Source organism: Maylandia zebra, linkage group LG9, assembly GCF_041146795.1.
Source record: "Maylandia zebra isolate NMK-2024a linkage group LG9, Mzebra_GT3a, whole genome shotgun sequence".
Taxonomy (NCBI): Eukaryota; Metazoa; Chordata; class Actinopteri; order Cichliformes; family Cichlidae; genus Maylandia; species Maylandia zebra.
In genome coordinates, this window is record NC_135175.1 from 17,422,180 (window position 1) to 17,440,311 (window position 18,132).

An 18,132-nucleotide genomic window follows, 5' to 3' on the forward strand; every position below is an offset into this window, starting at 1 on the left:
ACCTTAATTGCTGATGGGAGTCAGCTGTACAGGAGGGAAAGGTGGCACCTCAGGCAGGAGGTAGTGGGACACGCCCACACAGGCACCCTCAGGAGAGAGAGGCCCTGCTAGGGCCGTAACACTTTACATGTGTGTGTTCCTTCTTTTTCCCTTCAGGCTTAGAGGGAACATGTTCTGCCCGGTGGTGTAGGGTCCTAATTACTCCAAGTTTGTGTTCCAGAGGGTGATGGGAGTCAAAGAGGAGAAACTGGTCTGTGTGTGTGGGCTTCCGGTAAACTTCAATGTTGAGGTTGCCATTCTCTTCAATGTGCACAGCGCAGTCCAGGAAAGGCAAACAGTTGTCCTTTGTGTCTTCCCTGGTGAACTTGATGTTTTTATCCACGGCGTTAATGTGCGCAATTAAGGATTCCACTTGTGTTTTGATTTTGACCCAGGTGTCGTCTACATATCTGTACCAGTGGCTGGGTACTCTCCCTTTGAAAGAGCCAAGAGCCTTCCCTTTCCACTTCTTCCATGTAAAGGTTGGCTACAATAGGTGACACGGGGGAGCCCATGGCGCAGCCATGTTTTTGTCTGTAGAAGCCCTCGTTGTATTTGAAATATGTAGTGGTGAGGCAGAGGTCTAAGAGTGTGCAAATCTGATCGGGTGTGAAGTCTGTCCTGTCTTCCAAGGAGCTGTCTTCTTGTAGTCGTTTTCTGACAGTCTCCACTGCCTCCGTGGTGGGTATGCAAGTGAAGAGAGACTACATCAAAGGACACCATGGTTTCATCTGGATCCAGGGTAAGTTTCTGGACCTTATCAGTGAAGTTGGTGGAGTTCTTGATGTAATGTGGGGTGTTTCCCACAAGAGGTGCCAGGATGGTAGCAAGGTGTTTCGAAATGTTGTAAGTGGCTGAGTTTATGTTACTGACAATGGGTCTGAGTGGGACACCTTCTTTGTCGATCTTAGGAAGTCCGTAAATGCACGGTATGGCATTCCCTGGGTAAAGCCAGTGATATGTGAGGCGGTCAATGATTTTGTCCTTTTCAAGGTCTTGAAGGCAAGCTATAGCTTTCTTCTTGTAGCTGCTTGTGGGGTCTCGCTTCGTATGTATTGTTGTCACTGAGGAGAGTAGTGATCTTTGTGGTAATCCGTTATGCTCAGGACCACGGCGCACCTTCCCTTATCAGCTGGTAAAATAGTGATGTTGTGGTCTTTTTGTAAGGGAAGCGACGGCCTTCTTTTCTTGTAATGCGAGGTTAGACGGCGAAACTTTTGCACTGGAGAGGGTGGCTGAGACTTTCATCCTGATTTGCTCTGCTTCTGTCAGTGATAATTTATTAATCTGTATGGCGGTTTCTGTGGCTGTGATGAGGTCCACTATAGGAAACTGTTGTGAAGAAATGGCAAAATTGAGTCCTTTGGCTAATACTCTCTTTTCAGGTTCAGTGAGATTCCGGTCTGAAAGGTTCTTCACCCATTTTTACTGACTGTCCTCAGGTGTGTGTTCTTCTCCGAGTTGTGTAGGTTCAGACCAAGAAGTGAGTGTTCACATTTTGGACAGAGAGGACAGATGGTTTGAAAGAGGAGTGAAAGAAGCCATTTATGTCCAGTGTGAGCGACCATCTTTAAACTCTGTTTAAAGATGGTCACCAACTGTCTGCCATCTATAATCCAGTTTTGAGAACCCTTCCCAGACCCCTTAACACCCACTCACATACTGGTCCACCTGACCTCAGGAAATCACATGATAGGGAGGGGCCAGGTTTCACAATGAGCTCACCCTGGCTGATTGTGACCCACACCCATTTTTACACCTTGGCTCATGTGATTAGGTAGAGGATCATCAGGGGGTCCTTTGTCCCTCTTTGGGGGGAAACTCCCACTGGGTTTAAATCTGGGACTCTCCACCATTTGACCCTTAGAACTGAAGCTTCCTTGATGAGAGGTGAAACATCTTCAAGCAACTTAAACAAGTCCAGACGCTTTTCTTTCCAAGCTCCCTAGACTACGATGACCTGGATGACTGAGAACCTTCACAGACATATGGATAAATTCATCCATCATCCTTTGAGCTTGTGTTTAGTCCAGTCAGTGGCACAGGAAAGAATTTATTGGCAGAGCGAAGAATGGATTCATTCAAAATCAGCAAATTTTGTAATCAAACTTCATATTGTCTAAAAATGCTGAAAAAAGGATGAAAAGGATGGCTTCTATAACAGGAAAATCATCCTCTAAAGCCCTCCAATCGACTATCTAAAGTATAGCGACTCTTTAGGTAAGACATGACTGAAAGTCTGTGGATAGACATCCAAAAAGCAGGGCATCCGGGGAACAAGCATGACACACAACTAGAAGCCCTTTGTAGTGAATAATAATAGAAAATCCTTCAAAAAGGAATCAAAAGACTCTTATCTCTACAAAAAGTGCTTACAAGCTTACCAAAAAGGAAGTTATTGTATACTCGCAATGTGCTGTGAAAAAACGTTTGCCTTAAGGTTTGTTTGTTTTTTTTTGGGGGGGGGGGGGGGGTCTTTGTATTTTTTTTTTCAAACTGTGAAAGCCAGAAATAAAAAAAAATATGGAGAAAAAAATAAGAACAATTAAAATATTAAAGAATTCAATTTGGAAATCAGGCCACCTTTGACTCGCTCAGACTCACAGTAAGAAAAATGCTAGGGACCCAAACGTCTGGATGCCACTGTAGATCTCTCATCATTCCTGATGGCAATATGATGTGAGCTGAGTGGGGACAGCAGAAGAAATGAAGAGGAGATGACCTTGTAAATAAACTACTGACTCTAATCCCTCCCTGCAGGCTTCCAAGCCATCCTGACTTGTCATTCACTCTGCACTTCCACACACACGTAACTAAACCTGTAATTTTACTAGGTTTTTGACAAACTGTGATGCTGCTTTAGGTATGATGTGGAAACACCCACATACGCTCATGTGTGACTGTGCTATAAATGTATATTTATATATTGTTATATTGTACATACAGCAAGCCTGTATTGATGGGTTTTTGCTAGGAAGATTAATACCTGTCAGGTTGGGACTTTAGCTCTGTACAGGAGAGGGCAAACGGTCACGACGAGTGGTGAAAAGATTATTATCCTTATTATGATGCCTCGACACCCTCACTTCATCTATCATACCACCTCCCCCCTCCATATTTCACCCTGTCCTCAGATCCAGTACGCACCCCACACCTTTCCTCAAATATGATTGATTCCCTGCACAACCATCTCATTTTCTATAACTCAACTCTGATACTTCTTACACTACTCTAGCCTTCCCTTTATTACTCTAGGTGGTAAATTTTCAAATCTTTTTATGCCCATCCGTCTTTGAAAGTCTTGTTGGAATATTTGGAGCTCCAACCTTGCTAATGGCTTCTCTCTTTGAATTCTCCACATACCTATTAGCTCCATCTGATGTGTTCATAAATGCTTCTTACTGGCAAGGCTGATATTCCTGATGGGTGATGTTTGCAACCTTCAACTTTAGCAAGCTGCTCAATGTCATCAAATGATTGATTGATGCACTTGTAGCCAACTCAGGTCAGTTTTGTTTTGCAGACAGGGTCACCTTCACTGAATCACCTTGATTTGCTAAACTGCTTATTTGTGTTGCTGTTCAATGAGCAAGTGAGGGATCTCAAAGCAAGTAAATGCGTGACTGAGTGAATGAGTGAGCGGGTGACTGATGATGAGTGAAAGGTTGGGTTGGTGAGATAAGCAGGTTGATCTCACTTCACAACATTACACTTGGCACCAGTAAATGAGTTTCCCCTTTGATCAGCTTTGCGCTCTTGTAGCCTCCATTGCCGCTGTGCTCCCTGCTGCTCTACCTCTCCCACAGGTAATGAGGGGTGGGGGGGCCCAGGGGCACCAGATCAGAGGACCTGAAAGTGTGTACATGTTTGTGAGATACACCAGATGTTTGTGTATGTAAGGGTGGAGACTTGGCTATGATGCCTCTAGGTGAACAACCATTTGGAGAGTGGCTCACACTCAGACATGCTCATGCACACGCAGGCATCTGCTTAGCCAAAAACAAAATTAAAAATGCATCGCACATCAAGCATGGGAATGATAAACTTGCCACAACTGTGTTTACCATTGAACCATGAGAGATCTGAGAAACGCCACTCACACACAATCATCATCTTGTCAAAACTTCTTGAAGTCCCAGTGTGCACTGCTGCCAAGACCAAAACTGATCAAAACTCCTTTTGTGTTCAAGAGAGCCTCACAATTTGACATCAAAACCACAGCATTGGTTTTGGCACTTCAGAAAGCACCCAAAATCACTTTTTTCATCAAAGTAACATTGTCTTAGCACAACCAAATGCACAAATCATTGCATGACACAATCAAGCCGCATCATGTTTTCAGCTGCTGCCAAATGGTGCACTTGCTCTGTTTGATGATTTTTATGATTCTTGCGCCCGTCATACAGCAGAGAATTGAACGTGATAACTAACAAAATTGTCACCTTGCAGCTGTGTGCCCCACCAGGTGAGGCTGCAGTTTAAACACATGTCAGTCAGTCTAATGACTTACATAGTCAAGACCCTGAACCTACCTATTAGATGGACACCAAAGATTAGTGTCAGCATGTTCTCCTAGGTTACAGGAAAACAGAGTGCAGTGAAGATGCGGTCATTGCTATGCTTTTAATCCCTCTATTTGTGTTACATTTTCAAGTAATTAAAAATCTCTGGCCATCAAAATGTAATCAGAAGTGTGAAGAAAATTCTCTCAAGACATTCAACAGATTAATGAAAATTTAATGGGATAGACAGCTTTTTGGGTATATATGCACTCATATGTATATTTTTTCTTTATACAATTATATAGAACTATAGACATATACAAATATTGTTTCTAATGTTGTTTTGTTATGCATTTACCTAATCATCTTATCTTCTCCCTCAAGACCCCCACCCACCCAAAAAAAAAAAGAAACAAAAAGAAAAGAAAAGCAATCTTCATCATGTTGGGTAGCAGGCAGGTTTTGGTGTGAAATCTCATCAGGAAGATTGGTTTGTCTTGTGTTATTAAACACTTTTCACAGGTTCTCTTATGCAAAAGCAAAAATCAAGCGAGCAACATATTTCTTACTATACAGCTGCTGTGCGATGGATAAAGCGGAGGTGCCGCTTGGGTTTTTGCTAAGTTGATAAGAATATCAAAGCCACGTTCATTAAAATTCCACCTGAAGTGGTTTCAATCACACGTTTGCCTTCAAAGTTATTTTGTTTACTAACATTCCTCCATGACTGCGTAAGTTTGCTAATTACATTATTTCATATATTAGCGTACAGTTTTATTGTATTTTCAGGTGATCATCAAAACTGAGGGAAAACCAGTGATCCAGCTCAAATAAATGAGAATTTTAAAGTTATTCTAGTTCAGAGCGGTGCTGTTTTTGATCAGTGATTAAAAAGAAAAATAAATAAACAAAGCTATAGGATGTAGGTTATCATGACACTGCCTGGTTTATATATTTAATATTTAATACATCACAGTCAGCTAGCATAACTCTATGCATCAATGCATCTAATAAACAACACCTTAGGGAGTCTGAAGCTCTACTTTTGTTCAAAAATCTATTTTTAATCTATTTTTAATCTTTTAACGACTAGTCTTACACACATATTTTCTGAGTTTCTTTTTGTTTTATACTCTGATAAAGTGACTCAGACTATTCATGGAGTCCTCGCATGTCCCCTAGTTACCACAAGGAAGTGGCTGGAATCTAAGAGATTTCCTTGGTCCATAAACTACCAGCAAACTTGTGACCAGCAGGTTGCTGATGTGAAAGTGACTGAGCACAATTCTACTCATCTTCAACAACAACGATCAAAATGCCCTTGGCCATAACTGCTTTTCTGAGTGTGCTAAAGTGGAGCCATTCAGTGAGCTTGTACTGTGCAACTACTCTGTGTTTGAATAGGATTGTACAGCCCATTCTGCATTAAATTTTCTGCCCTTTTCACAGAAGTTTGAGTTATTTGCAAATATTATATGTGTGAGCAAGATTTTCACAGGAGTGAGAAAACCTTTAGGGTGATATAGAATGGCAGTTCCCTAAATGAATGGCCTTTTAGAATTTCACATTTGACAATGCTCTGTACTCATACTAACATCTTGTCATTGATGAAAAACACCACAGGATTCACGTACTCACATTGCAGGCCTAGTGATAGACTGGCGACCAGTCCAGGGTGTACCTGCCTTTCACCCATTTCTTTGTAATTTACAGTCTGGACTGTACAGACAAATAACCAGACCTTACTTGCCTTTTAATAAGCATATATATCCTACAGGGTAAGGCTCTGACTTTGTGTGCACGCATGCACCAAGCAACACTTCAGAGTATCTAGCCTACTTGGAATCTCCAAGTGGTATCCTGGTCTTTGGTTATGAGTATATACACTCAACAAAAATGTAAACGCAACACCTTTGTTACTGCTCCCATTCCCCATGGGATGGACGTAGAGACCTAAAATTCATTCCAGATACACAATATAACCATCCCTCCCAAACAGTGGTCACAAATCAGTCCAAATGTGTGGTAGTGGGCACATCTGCTATATTGAGATAATCCATCCCACCTCACAGGTGTGCCACATCAGGTTGCTGATCTGACATCATGAGTAGTGCACAGGTGTACCTCAGACTGCCCACAACAAAAGGCCACCCTGGAATGTGCAGTTTTTTGCGCTATTGGGGGTCTGGGGACCCAGAACCGGTCAGTATCTGGTGTGACCACCATTTGCCTCATGCAGTGCAACACATCGTCGCATGGAGTCTATCAAATTGTCAATTGTGGCCTGTGGAATGTTGGTCCACTCCACTTCAATGGCTGTGCGAGGTTGTTGGATATTCGTGGGAACTGGTACACGCTGTCGTATACGCCGGTCAAGCACATCCCGAACATGCTCAATGGGTGACATGTCCGGTGAGTATGCTGGCCATGCAAGAACTGGGACATTCTCAGCTGCCATCTGCCCTGAACAATGTGAACCATGATTCATCCGTGAAGCGCACACCTCTCCAACGTGCCAGACGCCATCGAATGTGAGCATTTGCCCACACAAGTCTGTTACGGCGACGAGCTGGAGTCAGGTCAAGACCCCGATGAGGACGACGGGCATGCAGTTGAGCGTCCCTGAGTTTCTGACAGTTTGTGCAGAAATTGTTTGGTTGTGCAAACCAATTGTTCCAGCAGCTGTCTGGGTGGCTGGTCTCAGACGATCTTGGAGGTGAACCTGCTGGATGTGGAGGTCCTGGGCTGGTGTGGTTACACGAGGTCTGCGGTTGTGAGGCCGGTTGGATGTGCTGCCATATTCTCTGAAACGCCTGTGGAGACAGCTTATGGTTGAGAAATGAACATTCAATGCACGGGCGACAGATCTGGTTGACATTCCTGCTGTCAGCATGCCAATTGCACGCTCCCTCATTGCTTGTGGCATCTGTGGCATTTTGCTGTGAGACAAAACTGCACATTCCAGGGTGGCCTTTTGTTGTGGGCAGTCTGAGGTACACCTGTGCACTACTCATGATGTCAGATCAGCATCCTGATGTGGCACACCTGTGAGGTGGGATGGATTATCTCAATATAGCAGATGTGCCCACTACCACACATTTGGACTGATTTGTGACCACTGTTTGGGAGGGATGGTTATATTGTGTATCTGGAATGAATTTTAGGTCTCTACGTCCATCCCATGGGGAATGGGAGCAGTAACAAAGGTGTTGCGTTTATATTTTTGTTGAGTGTAATTGAGAAATACTTATTTATTCCTCTGCTGACTTTGCATGTTTGCTCACTTCCAAAGACACAATCTCTAATTTTTATTGTAGTTTAATTTTAATGGAGACATATGGAATATCAATCGAGAATCCAGGGGAAAAAATACATTACATATAAGTTATACATTGATTTTTTATGAAAAAAGCATTTTATCCTCAAGAAAAACAAGACTTAGTACTTGGTGGAAAAGCCTTTGTTGGCAAACAGATATGAGATGTTTCTTGCAGTTGGTCACTGTCTCAATCTCACGATGGATTTAGGCACTTTGCAGAATTTCTCTAAATCTTTTAGGTTTCTTGGCTGCTGCTTGGCAATTTGAAGATCCTGGTATCGCCACAGGTTTTCTATAGGACTGATGTCTCGAGACTGGCTAGGCCACTCTATGATCTAATTGCACTTCTTCTTTAGTCACTCCTTTGCTGGCTTGGCAACAAAGGAATTGCTTTTGGGTCATTGTAAAGCTTGATTTAGACTTCTAAGGGAAATATACATCCAGACTTGCATAGTAACGAGAAACTCCTGCCATCCCTACACTGCAATCTTCCACCCCATTCAAGACAAGGTATCCGTTGACCTGACATGTAGTTACATTTTATCGCAGGTGCACTTCAGGTTACGTAGAAGGTTGGAGCATGCAGTTAAAATGGGATTCCGGTTATGCTGTAAATTACAACATTCATTTTCTGGCTGAGGAAAAGATGTTTTTATCCATTGGTCACTCGATCCAATTAAGCCAAAAGCCCAGATGCATAGTGTTTCCTCCTCCATGCTTGACTTTGGGGATGGTGCTCTTTGGGTCATACTTGGCATTTCTAGTGCTCCAAAGGCTTCTTGAGCAGGGGGGACTTGCAGGCACTGTAAGTTTCAATCCATTAGCATAGTGTATCATCAGTAATGTTCTTGGTGACTCTGGTCCCAACTGCTTTCAGGTCATTAACAAGCTTGGCCTGTGTAGTTTTGGGCTGATCCACCACCTTTCTCTTAAATCAACCTCACTTGATCAAACCTCATGCAAGATCCTGCATGGAGCGCCAGACAAACATCCATGCCAGAATCCAAGGCACTATCAAACCAGCCACCAAATGTGAGGGCTCCACCAGACCAAGCTAGACACCTTCACAAGGTTAGGCAGGTGTTGTGGCTGATGTGCATATGTTCTTGTTTGATCACAGGTATTTAAGAAATGACAGCCATTGTATTACTTAGCGATAGTGAGCATAATAGTCTTCAGCTCAACTAAGTTTTGCACTAAAGTCTGTATTGCTTTTCTGCTCTCAAGTTACCCTCTGTGTGTCTGAAGAGCACAGCCCCACTCTCATGCAAACAGACAGTGACAAAGAGAGGAGAGAACGGAACAGAAAAGCAGTCAGACACAAATCAACACTCACAACTGGGTTACAATAATAATAATAATAATAATAATAATAATAATAATAATGGATACTTTATTGATCCCCATGGGGAAATTACTTGTTTTTCTCTGCATTTGACCCATTCACTCAGTGAAGCAGTGGGCAGCCCACTAAGCAGGCGCCCGGGGAGCAGTGTGTAGGGACGGTACCTTGCTCAGGGGTACCTCAGGGTAGCCGTTAAGTGGATTCAAACCGCCGACCTTCCGATCATGGGGCGACCACTTTACCTACTGAGCTATCCCTGCCCCAAGTGACATCCCTTGCCTGTATCCATGCTCCTTACTATCAGACATAATTACTGCCAGAAATTCCATTACTGAAATTAACAATAGTTTAATTTATTTTTGAATAATTTACTGTCCACCAGTTCATTCATAATGGAAATGCCCTTTTTAAAAAGCAAATTTTGTTTTGATTGTAATAACTGTTTAACTAATTCAGCTAAAGAAGTAATCAAAAAAATAAATAAAATGGTACCAATGCAGAAAGCAGAAAGGAAAAGGAAAAGGCAGAGAGTGGGGAAGGAACACTTTCAGTGACATGGCAGAGTGAAGGCTACACAGACTAGAGAGCACAGTATGACAAAAAACAACTGGGGAATACATGTTCGGTGCAAATCAATGCAAATGTGATATAAGTGCTGTAAAAGGGGCTTGTCTGTTGTCTGATCTATATTTGTGATGTGTGAGAAATGTACCTTTACTCCAGAGGATATGTAGGTGGTCCTTATCCAGCGGCTGGTTCAGTATGATCAGACAGATCCTCTGTTTGCCTGAAAAGAACAGACACAAGGAAAAGGGGAAATGTGTAAATAATAAACAATCAGATAGAAAACACAGACGACTGATGGAGCATAATCAGTAACACGTAGCAAAATGGCAACGCTAGAACATGTCATTACTTGCATGTTCAAATTAATACCTTTAAATCCAGACTGGAGAATACTGTTTGTGTTATTGAATATATTTAAAAATAATAATAAAGCAGCAATAACAAGGTTATTATAAGGCTCCACAAAGGAAAGAAGAAAATAAGAGAGAAGATTAAAAAATGAATTCATTTCAAGCAAGTCTTGGTTTCTTGAGAGATCAAAATTGGTTCCCACTCGATCCAATTAAGCTGCAAAGGGTTTGTTTGCAACAGCAGAAGATAACAAAACCTAACACCACTATGGACAGTGTGCATCCAGCTCAGACAGTGATTTCCCTTGATTATACTGCCTTTAATCTCTTTAATCAGGGTCACAATCAATGTCTGGATACCTACCATTTGTTAAAGAAAAATAAAGAAAATCAGTACCCACACTTGCACGCATTTCATTTTTTGCCATTTAAAATCTTTAACCTAAGTTGCATATCATACATGAAAACAAAGCTAAACCTTTTCTGTCATCCTCATCTCTCTTATCAGTGTACCTCTACGTTTCTTTGTTAAAGTCTCTCTCGTGGTGTTGCTTTTCATAAACCCATTTCTTCCCTGAAGCTCCCATCAATCTCGCTTTTAGCTTTTCTTTGCTCTGCTGCTAATGCAGATCCCCTGACTAATACTTTAGAATTGTCATTTATCTATCTGCAGGAAATGGGGAAAAAATGGAAACATTCATTGACAAAGTAAAAACAGAGCTGCTAGAAAAGCTTTAATGGACCAAAGACTAAAGCACAACCTTTCTTCTCCTCACCATCGCACTTTTCATGCTCATTTATCTTTCGCTCTCATGTCTGCTCTTATAAATGCTTTCCCATCAATGTTTAAGGCTTTCTTTTATAACAAAGCCAAAATGCTATCTGCAACTTGAAACACCACCTTGTGATTACTCTCTCCTAAAGCGAATTTATGTAAATTCCATAACTGCAAAACAAGAAATATCCAGTAAAGCCTGTATCCCCAGTTTCCCCAGTATGGAGGAAAAATGCAAAAGCATAGAAAGAAAATATATATATATACACTTCAGGTTTCATCATCAATTTCTCACAGCAAAATGTGCATCACCTGGGAAAAAAAGCTCTTTTTTGGGGGGGATTTTGGACCCTCAGGTGTAAAAAGTGCATTTAGGCTTGGCTGAGAAAGTGTGGAGAAATAAAACGTCCTTTGGGTTTGTGACTTTGTTGCAGCAGTGGGCTTGATGTTGTTAAAAAGTTCACATCACTAGAAGGTCATTTCCAATCCAAAAGCCAAACCCCAGCCGGCTATGGTAAAAAGTCGAGGAAAGGAAGAGAGGATAAAGAGGCGACACAAAGGAGGGGGGAAAGAGAGGACGATGCACGGGCGGGGGTAGGTGAGGGGGAGAAAGAGGAGGAGAAGATTTGTCAGTCTTGTCTCTTAATTGGCTGGAGGTGTACAGAGAACAAAAGGCAAACTCAACCAGCCTTGACTTTTCAGATAACCCTTCGACACACAAACACTCACCTTCCCACCCCACCCCCCACACACAAACAGACACACACAAGAGGAGGCGCGTGGCCTTTCCTGCACTCCGTTTCAAAGAAATGTCACCTTGGGATTCTCTTAAAAGTGCCAGACAGCATAAATACTACAAACACGCGTGCACACGCGCGCGCACACGTACAGAGTATCCAAAACACATAAGCTAGCACAAAGATATTCCAGAAATAAGTATTTATAATTAAAATGATGAAATTTAAAAGGCTAACTGTGCACACTAGGGATTTTAAAATGCAGACATCCAGGGGCTGTTCTTATATCCTCCTCAGAGAGTCTAGATAAGCATTTCCTCCAAGAGATTAAACTAAGGAAGCCATATAAATATATCCTAAAAGTGTATCGCTATACTGTGCACTTGGGTAAAAAATAAATAAATAAATAAAAAAAATGTATGATGCTGGGAATCTCAGGCACATCTTTCACCTTTAATAGCAAGTGACAAATTTATCCACAAAATTATAACACCGGGGGTGTATGTGATTTGTTGCTTCTGCATCATTCTGCGGATTATTTGCACACCCAGAAAAATCTCTAGCCTAAATCTTGGATTTGTACAGTGAGCAAATGCAACATTGCAGCCTGTAACGCTTATCTAACATGCTTGAGTAAACATTTGTTTCAATGAATGCTTCAAAACTGCTGATAGCTTCCTGACATGAGTGAGTGTCTCTTGACTGATGTCGGTCTCCGTGTGGTACTGATTTTCAAGCTGTACACAAATAGAAAATCAACAGCAGTTCCGTCTTCCTGCGTTGCACAAATAATGCACGTGTGTGAGAATGTCAAGTATATACAAACATACCCTGTGCACACAAGCATGCAGCAAAAGTACGCCTCTGCAGTTGAACAAGATGATTGTAGTGCTTTAGACAACAATAAATGAGATGTGACTCAAATGTGCTTTAATGTAATAAATATTTTGATCAAATATGCTAGATAATTCATTGGAGACCATCGCAAGTTGAAAGAGTGCCTTCAAATTATTTATTTCGTATGTCAATGGCAAAACTACAAACTGGGTCAGTTTAATGGAGAGAAACAGCGAGTACGTGCTGAAAGGCAGAAAGCTGCGAATATGCACTCATTGCCCACTATATTAGCTTCTTAACATGAATATCGAATCAGCTAATCAAGTCAGGCATTCGAGATGACCTGCTGAAGTTCAAACTGAACATCAGAATGAAGAAGAAATGTGACTGAAGGGAGTTTAGACAGTAGAAGTTCATAAAAACACTGCCTGGTCTGGGTCTGATGAGACGCCTGATCACTACTTAGTATCAAGCGAACATTGTTTAAACACCACAGACTCGTATTGTTGCCAACCAAGTCCATCCCTTAATAACCAGTGTATACCAATCTTCTGATGGATGCTTCCAACAGAATAAGACATCCTGTCACAAAACTCAACTCTACTCAAATGGCCTCCACAATCATCAGATCTCAGTCGAATAGAGCACCGAAGGGATGTGGTGGAACGGGAGATTGACATCATGGATGACAAATCTGAAAAATTAAAGCATTTCTGAATCCAAACGGGGGTCCAATCTGGTACTAGTGAGGTGTACCTAATGAAGTGGCTTGTGAGTGCACAGCTCTTTATCATAAGACACTTTTAAAACAACTTCTGTAAATATCATAATTGTTGTTTTCAGTCATACGCAAGTCAATTAAAGTTAACTTACTAATTACTTTAGCTCAATTGAGTACAAGCTTGAGATTGTGATTATATTTTATGATCTGATTTAAATCCCTATATTTAGCCCACTCTCAATATAACTGCGAGACAAACTATAAGCATGCAGCTTAATCGTAACATTAGCATTAATAAATGCTCAGCCTAGAGCCAACACAGTAACTGATGAACAGAGGCAAGCAAACAGGTTTTTGTTGTTGTTGTTGCTTTATTCAATTAATATCAACTCATTTATAGCAAACTGTTCCCAAAATGTTCCCATGTTCAGTTAAACCTTCATTTCCTTCTGTTTCTTACCTTATTGCTAAGAATTTCACGTTCATACAAAATAAACCCAGTAGCGCTTTTTTGAAAACAGTTCTTGACATCCCAGCTTGTTTTTCTTAGTCCACGTTCTTATTTGGTAATGCATTTTTTACATTCCACTCTATGAACTGTGAGGCATACACAAGAAGAGAGACCAGCAGTATAGCTATCCAAACAGTAGCAGGTTGGAGTAGAGTGGTTAAAAAAAAATGACAACATTTCAAGAAATGACTCCAAGAATGCAACAAATGCCACAGAGCACCAAGACGATTTTTCTAGGACTCAGACCTCAGATTCATCTTATCAGTAAAACTACACACAGTGTGTGCCTGTGATAGTTAGATGCCAAGGAATCCAGAAAGAATGAGAAAAGCCAGACCTCAGACAGTGCTCAGCATACCGTGGATATAACATTTTATCATATCTTTCATATCTTTCTGTGGAAGAATAATATTTCTAACCTGGGTCAAATTTTCATAAAATGTATTAACTCACCACCAATGACCCGAAATATACTCTTCTACTCCATTATGTTATACGTTGCTTTATAAAGTAATCCGTGGTTCACTGAAACAGATGCAGCAAACATTTATCGAAACACAGTATAAGGTGAATACAACTCAAACTAACTTGAAAGTTGATATTTGCCATGATGACTTTTATTCTTCAAAACAGCCTGAACTCTCTTAGGCAAGCTTTCTTCTTTAAGTAGTCTTCGTGAATCTTTCTCCCGGCTTCTTGAAGGTCGTTTCAAAAGGCTTTTATTCTGCTCTGTCAAGGTGATCCCACACTGCTCCAATAATTTTGAGGTCCCGGCTTCTACATAACATATTTTCCATTGGGTATTGTATGTTATCTGACTGTACATCCCTATTTCCATCAGTTTCGACAAGATCTTAAACACTACTGAATGAAAGGCAGCTCAAACCATGACAGAGCCATGACAATTCTTAATTTTGGCTTTCAGTTGTTCAGTTTCCTTAAACTTTTTAAGAGCAAACCGCACACCATGCTGTAATATGCCAAGTTTATGTTTAATAGCTTTTTGGAATTCACCTTGTTAAGGCAAAAATATTATTTTATGTCTGTCAAACTGAGTTATCTTTGGCATTTTTCATGGACTGAACTAAACAAATGGAAACAAATGTGTGTGTTATGTGTAAACACAACACTGATTCATTCTTTAGGTAGGTAAAAAAAAATGGCTGGCTCCTTGGATGCAAAACATGAAGAAATGAGGGGAACCCTCGAGACTTTTGCACAGTACCCAACTTTTGCAAAGCTTCTTTTCCATTTCTGTTCATGTGGTCAGTAAGGTGGATTATTCTACTTTGTGTTCCTGGTTAGGTCAAAGCACGGTATTAATAGTGGAATTCACAGAAGAGCTGTTGCAGCTGACTGCATTAGATTTTAGCTAATAAAATGAGTACAGTTGTCAGGAATTACATGGAACTAATAAATGTAACTCGAGCCTGAGGAAAGTACAAGTGTCTGCTGTCTGTTCTACAGGCCAAACTGTTGTACGATCCCGTTGACCTTTACAGGTCTGGTAATAACCTGCCCTTCGGCTCACATCAGCTTTCCTTCCTCGAAGCTCATACCACCAGAGAGCTCACATAAACCTTGACCTGAGAGCAGTGGCTAAAGGCAGATATAACCAGCTTCCTTCTCAGGTCTGTAGGGCAGCCAGCCATCTGGAGAGTTTCTTTTTTAGGAGCATCACTGGGTACAGGACATGTCAGATTATCGTTAGGGTAATGAATTCTATTGTAACGTGTTAGCTTGCCTTTGGAAATGAGATAATAAATGTGCTATGTACTGAACTTAGACACATTTAATATGGATCTAAAATGTTTTGTTGGAACAAGGAGAATTTATGTGATGTCAGGCATTTCATTCAGACGCAAAAAAGATGATTAGATTTTAGAAAGATCAAACTTAATTAAACCACCCCTTTAAAGCAAAAACATCAAAAACCCCTTTCAGCAAAAGAGAAGGGAAGGCATGTCTCATACATATGTACACTGTTGTCATGAAAGTGCAAGTGATTTGTTTTTGAGTTCTAATTCCCCAAAGACCGTGTGTCGGAGTGAGTGGGAGAAGCAGAGGAAGGAAGACAAGTGTGACAGTGATGCGAGTAAGCGTGAATTTTGATCAGATGCATTGAGATCGTCTGTGTGTGGGTGGGTGCCCCACGCAAGAGTATAGTTTGTGTATGACAAAACAACAACAACAACTGAAAAAAAGAAGACATATGCATCTGTGCATGAACCTTCAGATTTGATTGATTGTGTGCATGTGTTTTTCTGGTGAGGGAATGTGAGTTTGAAAGGCAGTACCTGAGGGCAGCAGGCAGTCCAAAGGTGTCATCTTTTCATCCATGGCTAGGATCCACAGCAGCCTGTCTTCAATCAGTCGACTCACTTGGACTTGAGGAGAACAGGGCATATGTTGCTGCTATTCTTCCTTTTGTCCGTCTGTTTTCTACTTTTATTCTTTGCTTGTAAGCCGACAAAGAAAGAAAGTCATTTAAATGTCTACCTCTGACCGGGCTTGTACTGAACTATTAATTCTCCCTAAAACAAGAAAACTGATTAAAAATACAAACATCCACATGGAAGCTGCATTTGTAAAATGGTAAATGGCCTGCATTTGTGTAGCGCTTTTCTAGTCCCTAAGGACCCCAAAGCGCTTCACACTACATTCAGTCATTCACCCATTCACACACACATTCACACACTGGCGATGGCTAGCTACATTGTAGCCACAGCTGCCCTGGGGCGCACTGACAGAGGCGAGGCTGCCGGACACTGGCGCCACCGGGCCCTCTGACCACCACAAGCTATGCAACTTCAAGGTTTACACGCATGTTTCAAGACACAATACCGACACAACAGGGTTGCAACTAATAACTATTTTTCTTTGCTAATATATCTGTCTTCTTTGACTGATGGGTCATGTGGACTTGGCTGAAAATGTAAAAACCTACTGTCAAAATTGTCAGCAAATTTGCCTCAGTCTTCTTGTTCATGTCAATAATCTTCTGGTTTAACAACAATGACAAACTGATGTGATGATTTTTTTTTTAATTTTCTTGCTGATTAAATTAATCAATGAATCAAACACAATACCTGTGAAAAATATAACACCATCTGTATATTAAAGAGGAACTAAAGTTAAAAATGGAGCCCAGGTAGTTAATGATTGACTAATCTGTTAACAGAAATCTTAACCCTTTTTCTCAAATGTGTGGCTCTTGCATATCTGATGTGACAGCAAACTGAATATCTTTTGGGCAGGTTGGAATGTTTGAAGGTCATAATATATGACAGATTCATTAAAGGAAAATTAAAAGCTGTGACTCTGTAAACTGTACTTTATATGAAAAAAGAAAGCAACAACCCTGTAGATAACCAGGGCATATAAACGACCAAAAAGGCTAAATACGCCTAAAACCTCACGAACCAGCTGATGACAGCACTAAAACAAATGTATACTTCACCTGGATCTGCTCACCTTCCAGCTTTAGCAACCAAAGCAGAGCAAACTACGAAAGAAAACCAAGTGCAGCAGGGTTTAATGATCATTATAGTACTCTGAACTCAGCTGAACCTTTAACAGCTAGCCCTCGATAACGATCAGACCCTCCCCTCACGGTGGACTCTCAAAGATATAGTGCAGGCAGTTTTTTATTTTCTCTTTCTAAAATGGATTTATTGTTTAATAGTGGGCAGTTTTCCTGTCTTTCTCCCTCATTTCTCTCTCTCTTTAATACTCCATACACACTCTGGACTCAATGAAAGTACATTGCATCGTCTCGTTACCTCTTTAATACTAACCGACAAAGAAAATTAGCTCTTGTCACATATTAACACAGCCCTTCTCTTAAGTGCTCGACCTAAAGATCGTTCATTCATTTCCACAAGCATTTCTCCCACTTCACGTGCAACACGTGACGAAGAGAAGTCCTCCCGTCACAGACACAACAGTCCGACTTCAACAAAAGCGACACATAAACACTCTGACTTCACACTGTGAAGCTATCAGTGCTTTACTTTAAAAGAAATCCTTTATACACTCACAGACTTAATCCGCTTCCGCCATTGATGGAGTAAACAGTCAACGAGAGGGAAGGATGCGTGCAGAGAGGGGAATGAACAGCGGCTCGTGATTGTTATGGTGACCCCTAGAGGCCAAGCGTGGAAATGGCGCTTCTTTGTGCTCTCAAATGGGAATTCTCCAAGGTAGTCCCAGGGTTTCTTAAGGAAACCTGAACAATTATAAATAATTTAACCTGACAGTTTGATTTATTTCTTTTTTCATTTTTTTTACTATATAAGAGGAAATAACTGCTGTTCTCTCTCCTTTAAGTTTACCTGCACTATCCATGCTATAAGGACAGCGAAAAGATGTCAAATTTAATAACTACGCAACAGAACAGCTGTGTTTTTCATTAAAGATGGCAAAACAA

At 41.1% G+C, this 18,132-nt stretch overlaps 1 protein-coding gene across 4 annotated transcripts in view; it reads right to left on the bottom strand.

The window, feature by feature from the left end:
- Nucleotides 1-17,853, bottom strand: part of tpk1 (thiamin pyrophosphokinase 1) — a 101,299-nt gene extending 83,446 nt beyond the window's left edge. Inside the window, exons 1-3 of one of the 4 annotated variants that reach the window (XM_004546536.5) lie at nucleotides 17,744-17,853; nucleotides 16,001-16,161; nucleotides 9,918-9,992 (exon numbers count right to left, since the gene is read on the bottom strand). In XM_004546536.5, the coding sequence (XP_004546593.1) occupies nucleotides 9,918-9,992; nucleotides 16,001-16,109 (184 nt within the window). In that variant the 5' untranslated portion in view covers nucleotides 16,110-16,161; nucleotides 17,744-17,853. Of the gene's footprint in view, nucleotides 1-9,917; nucleotides 9,993-16,000; nucleotides 16,165-17,177; nucleotides 17,471-17,500; nucleotides 17,711-17,743 lie in introns of those variants that run through there. The other 3 variants (XM_076888094.1, XM_076888095.1, XM_004546537.6) reach the window with 3 other exon arrangements.
- Between the last annotated feature and the right edge of the window lie 279 nt (nucleotides 17,854-18,132).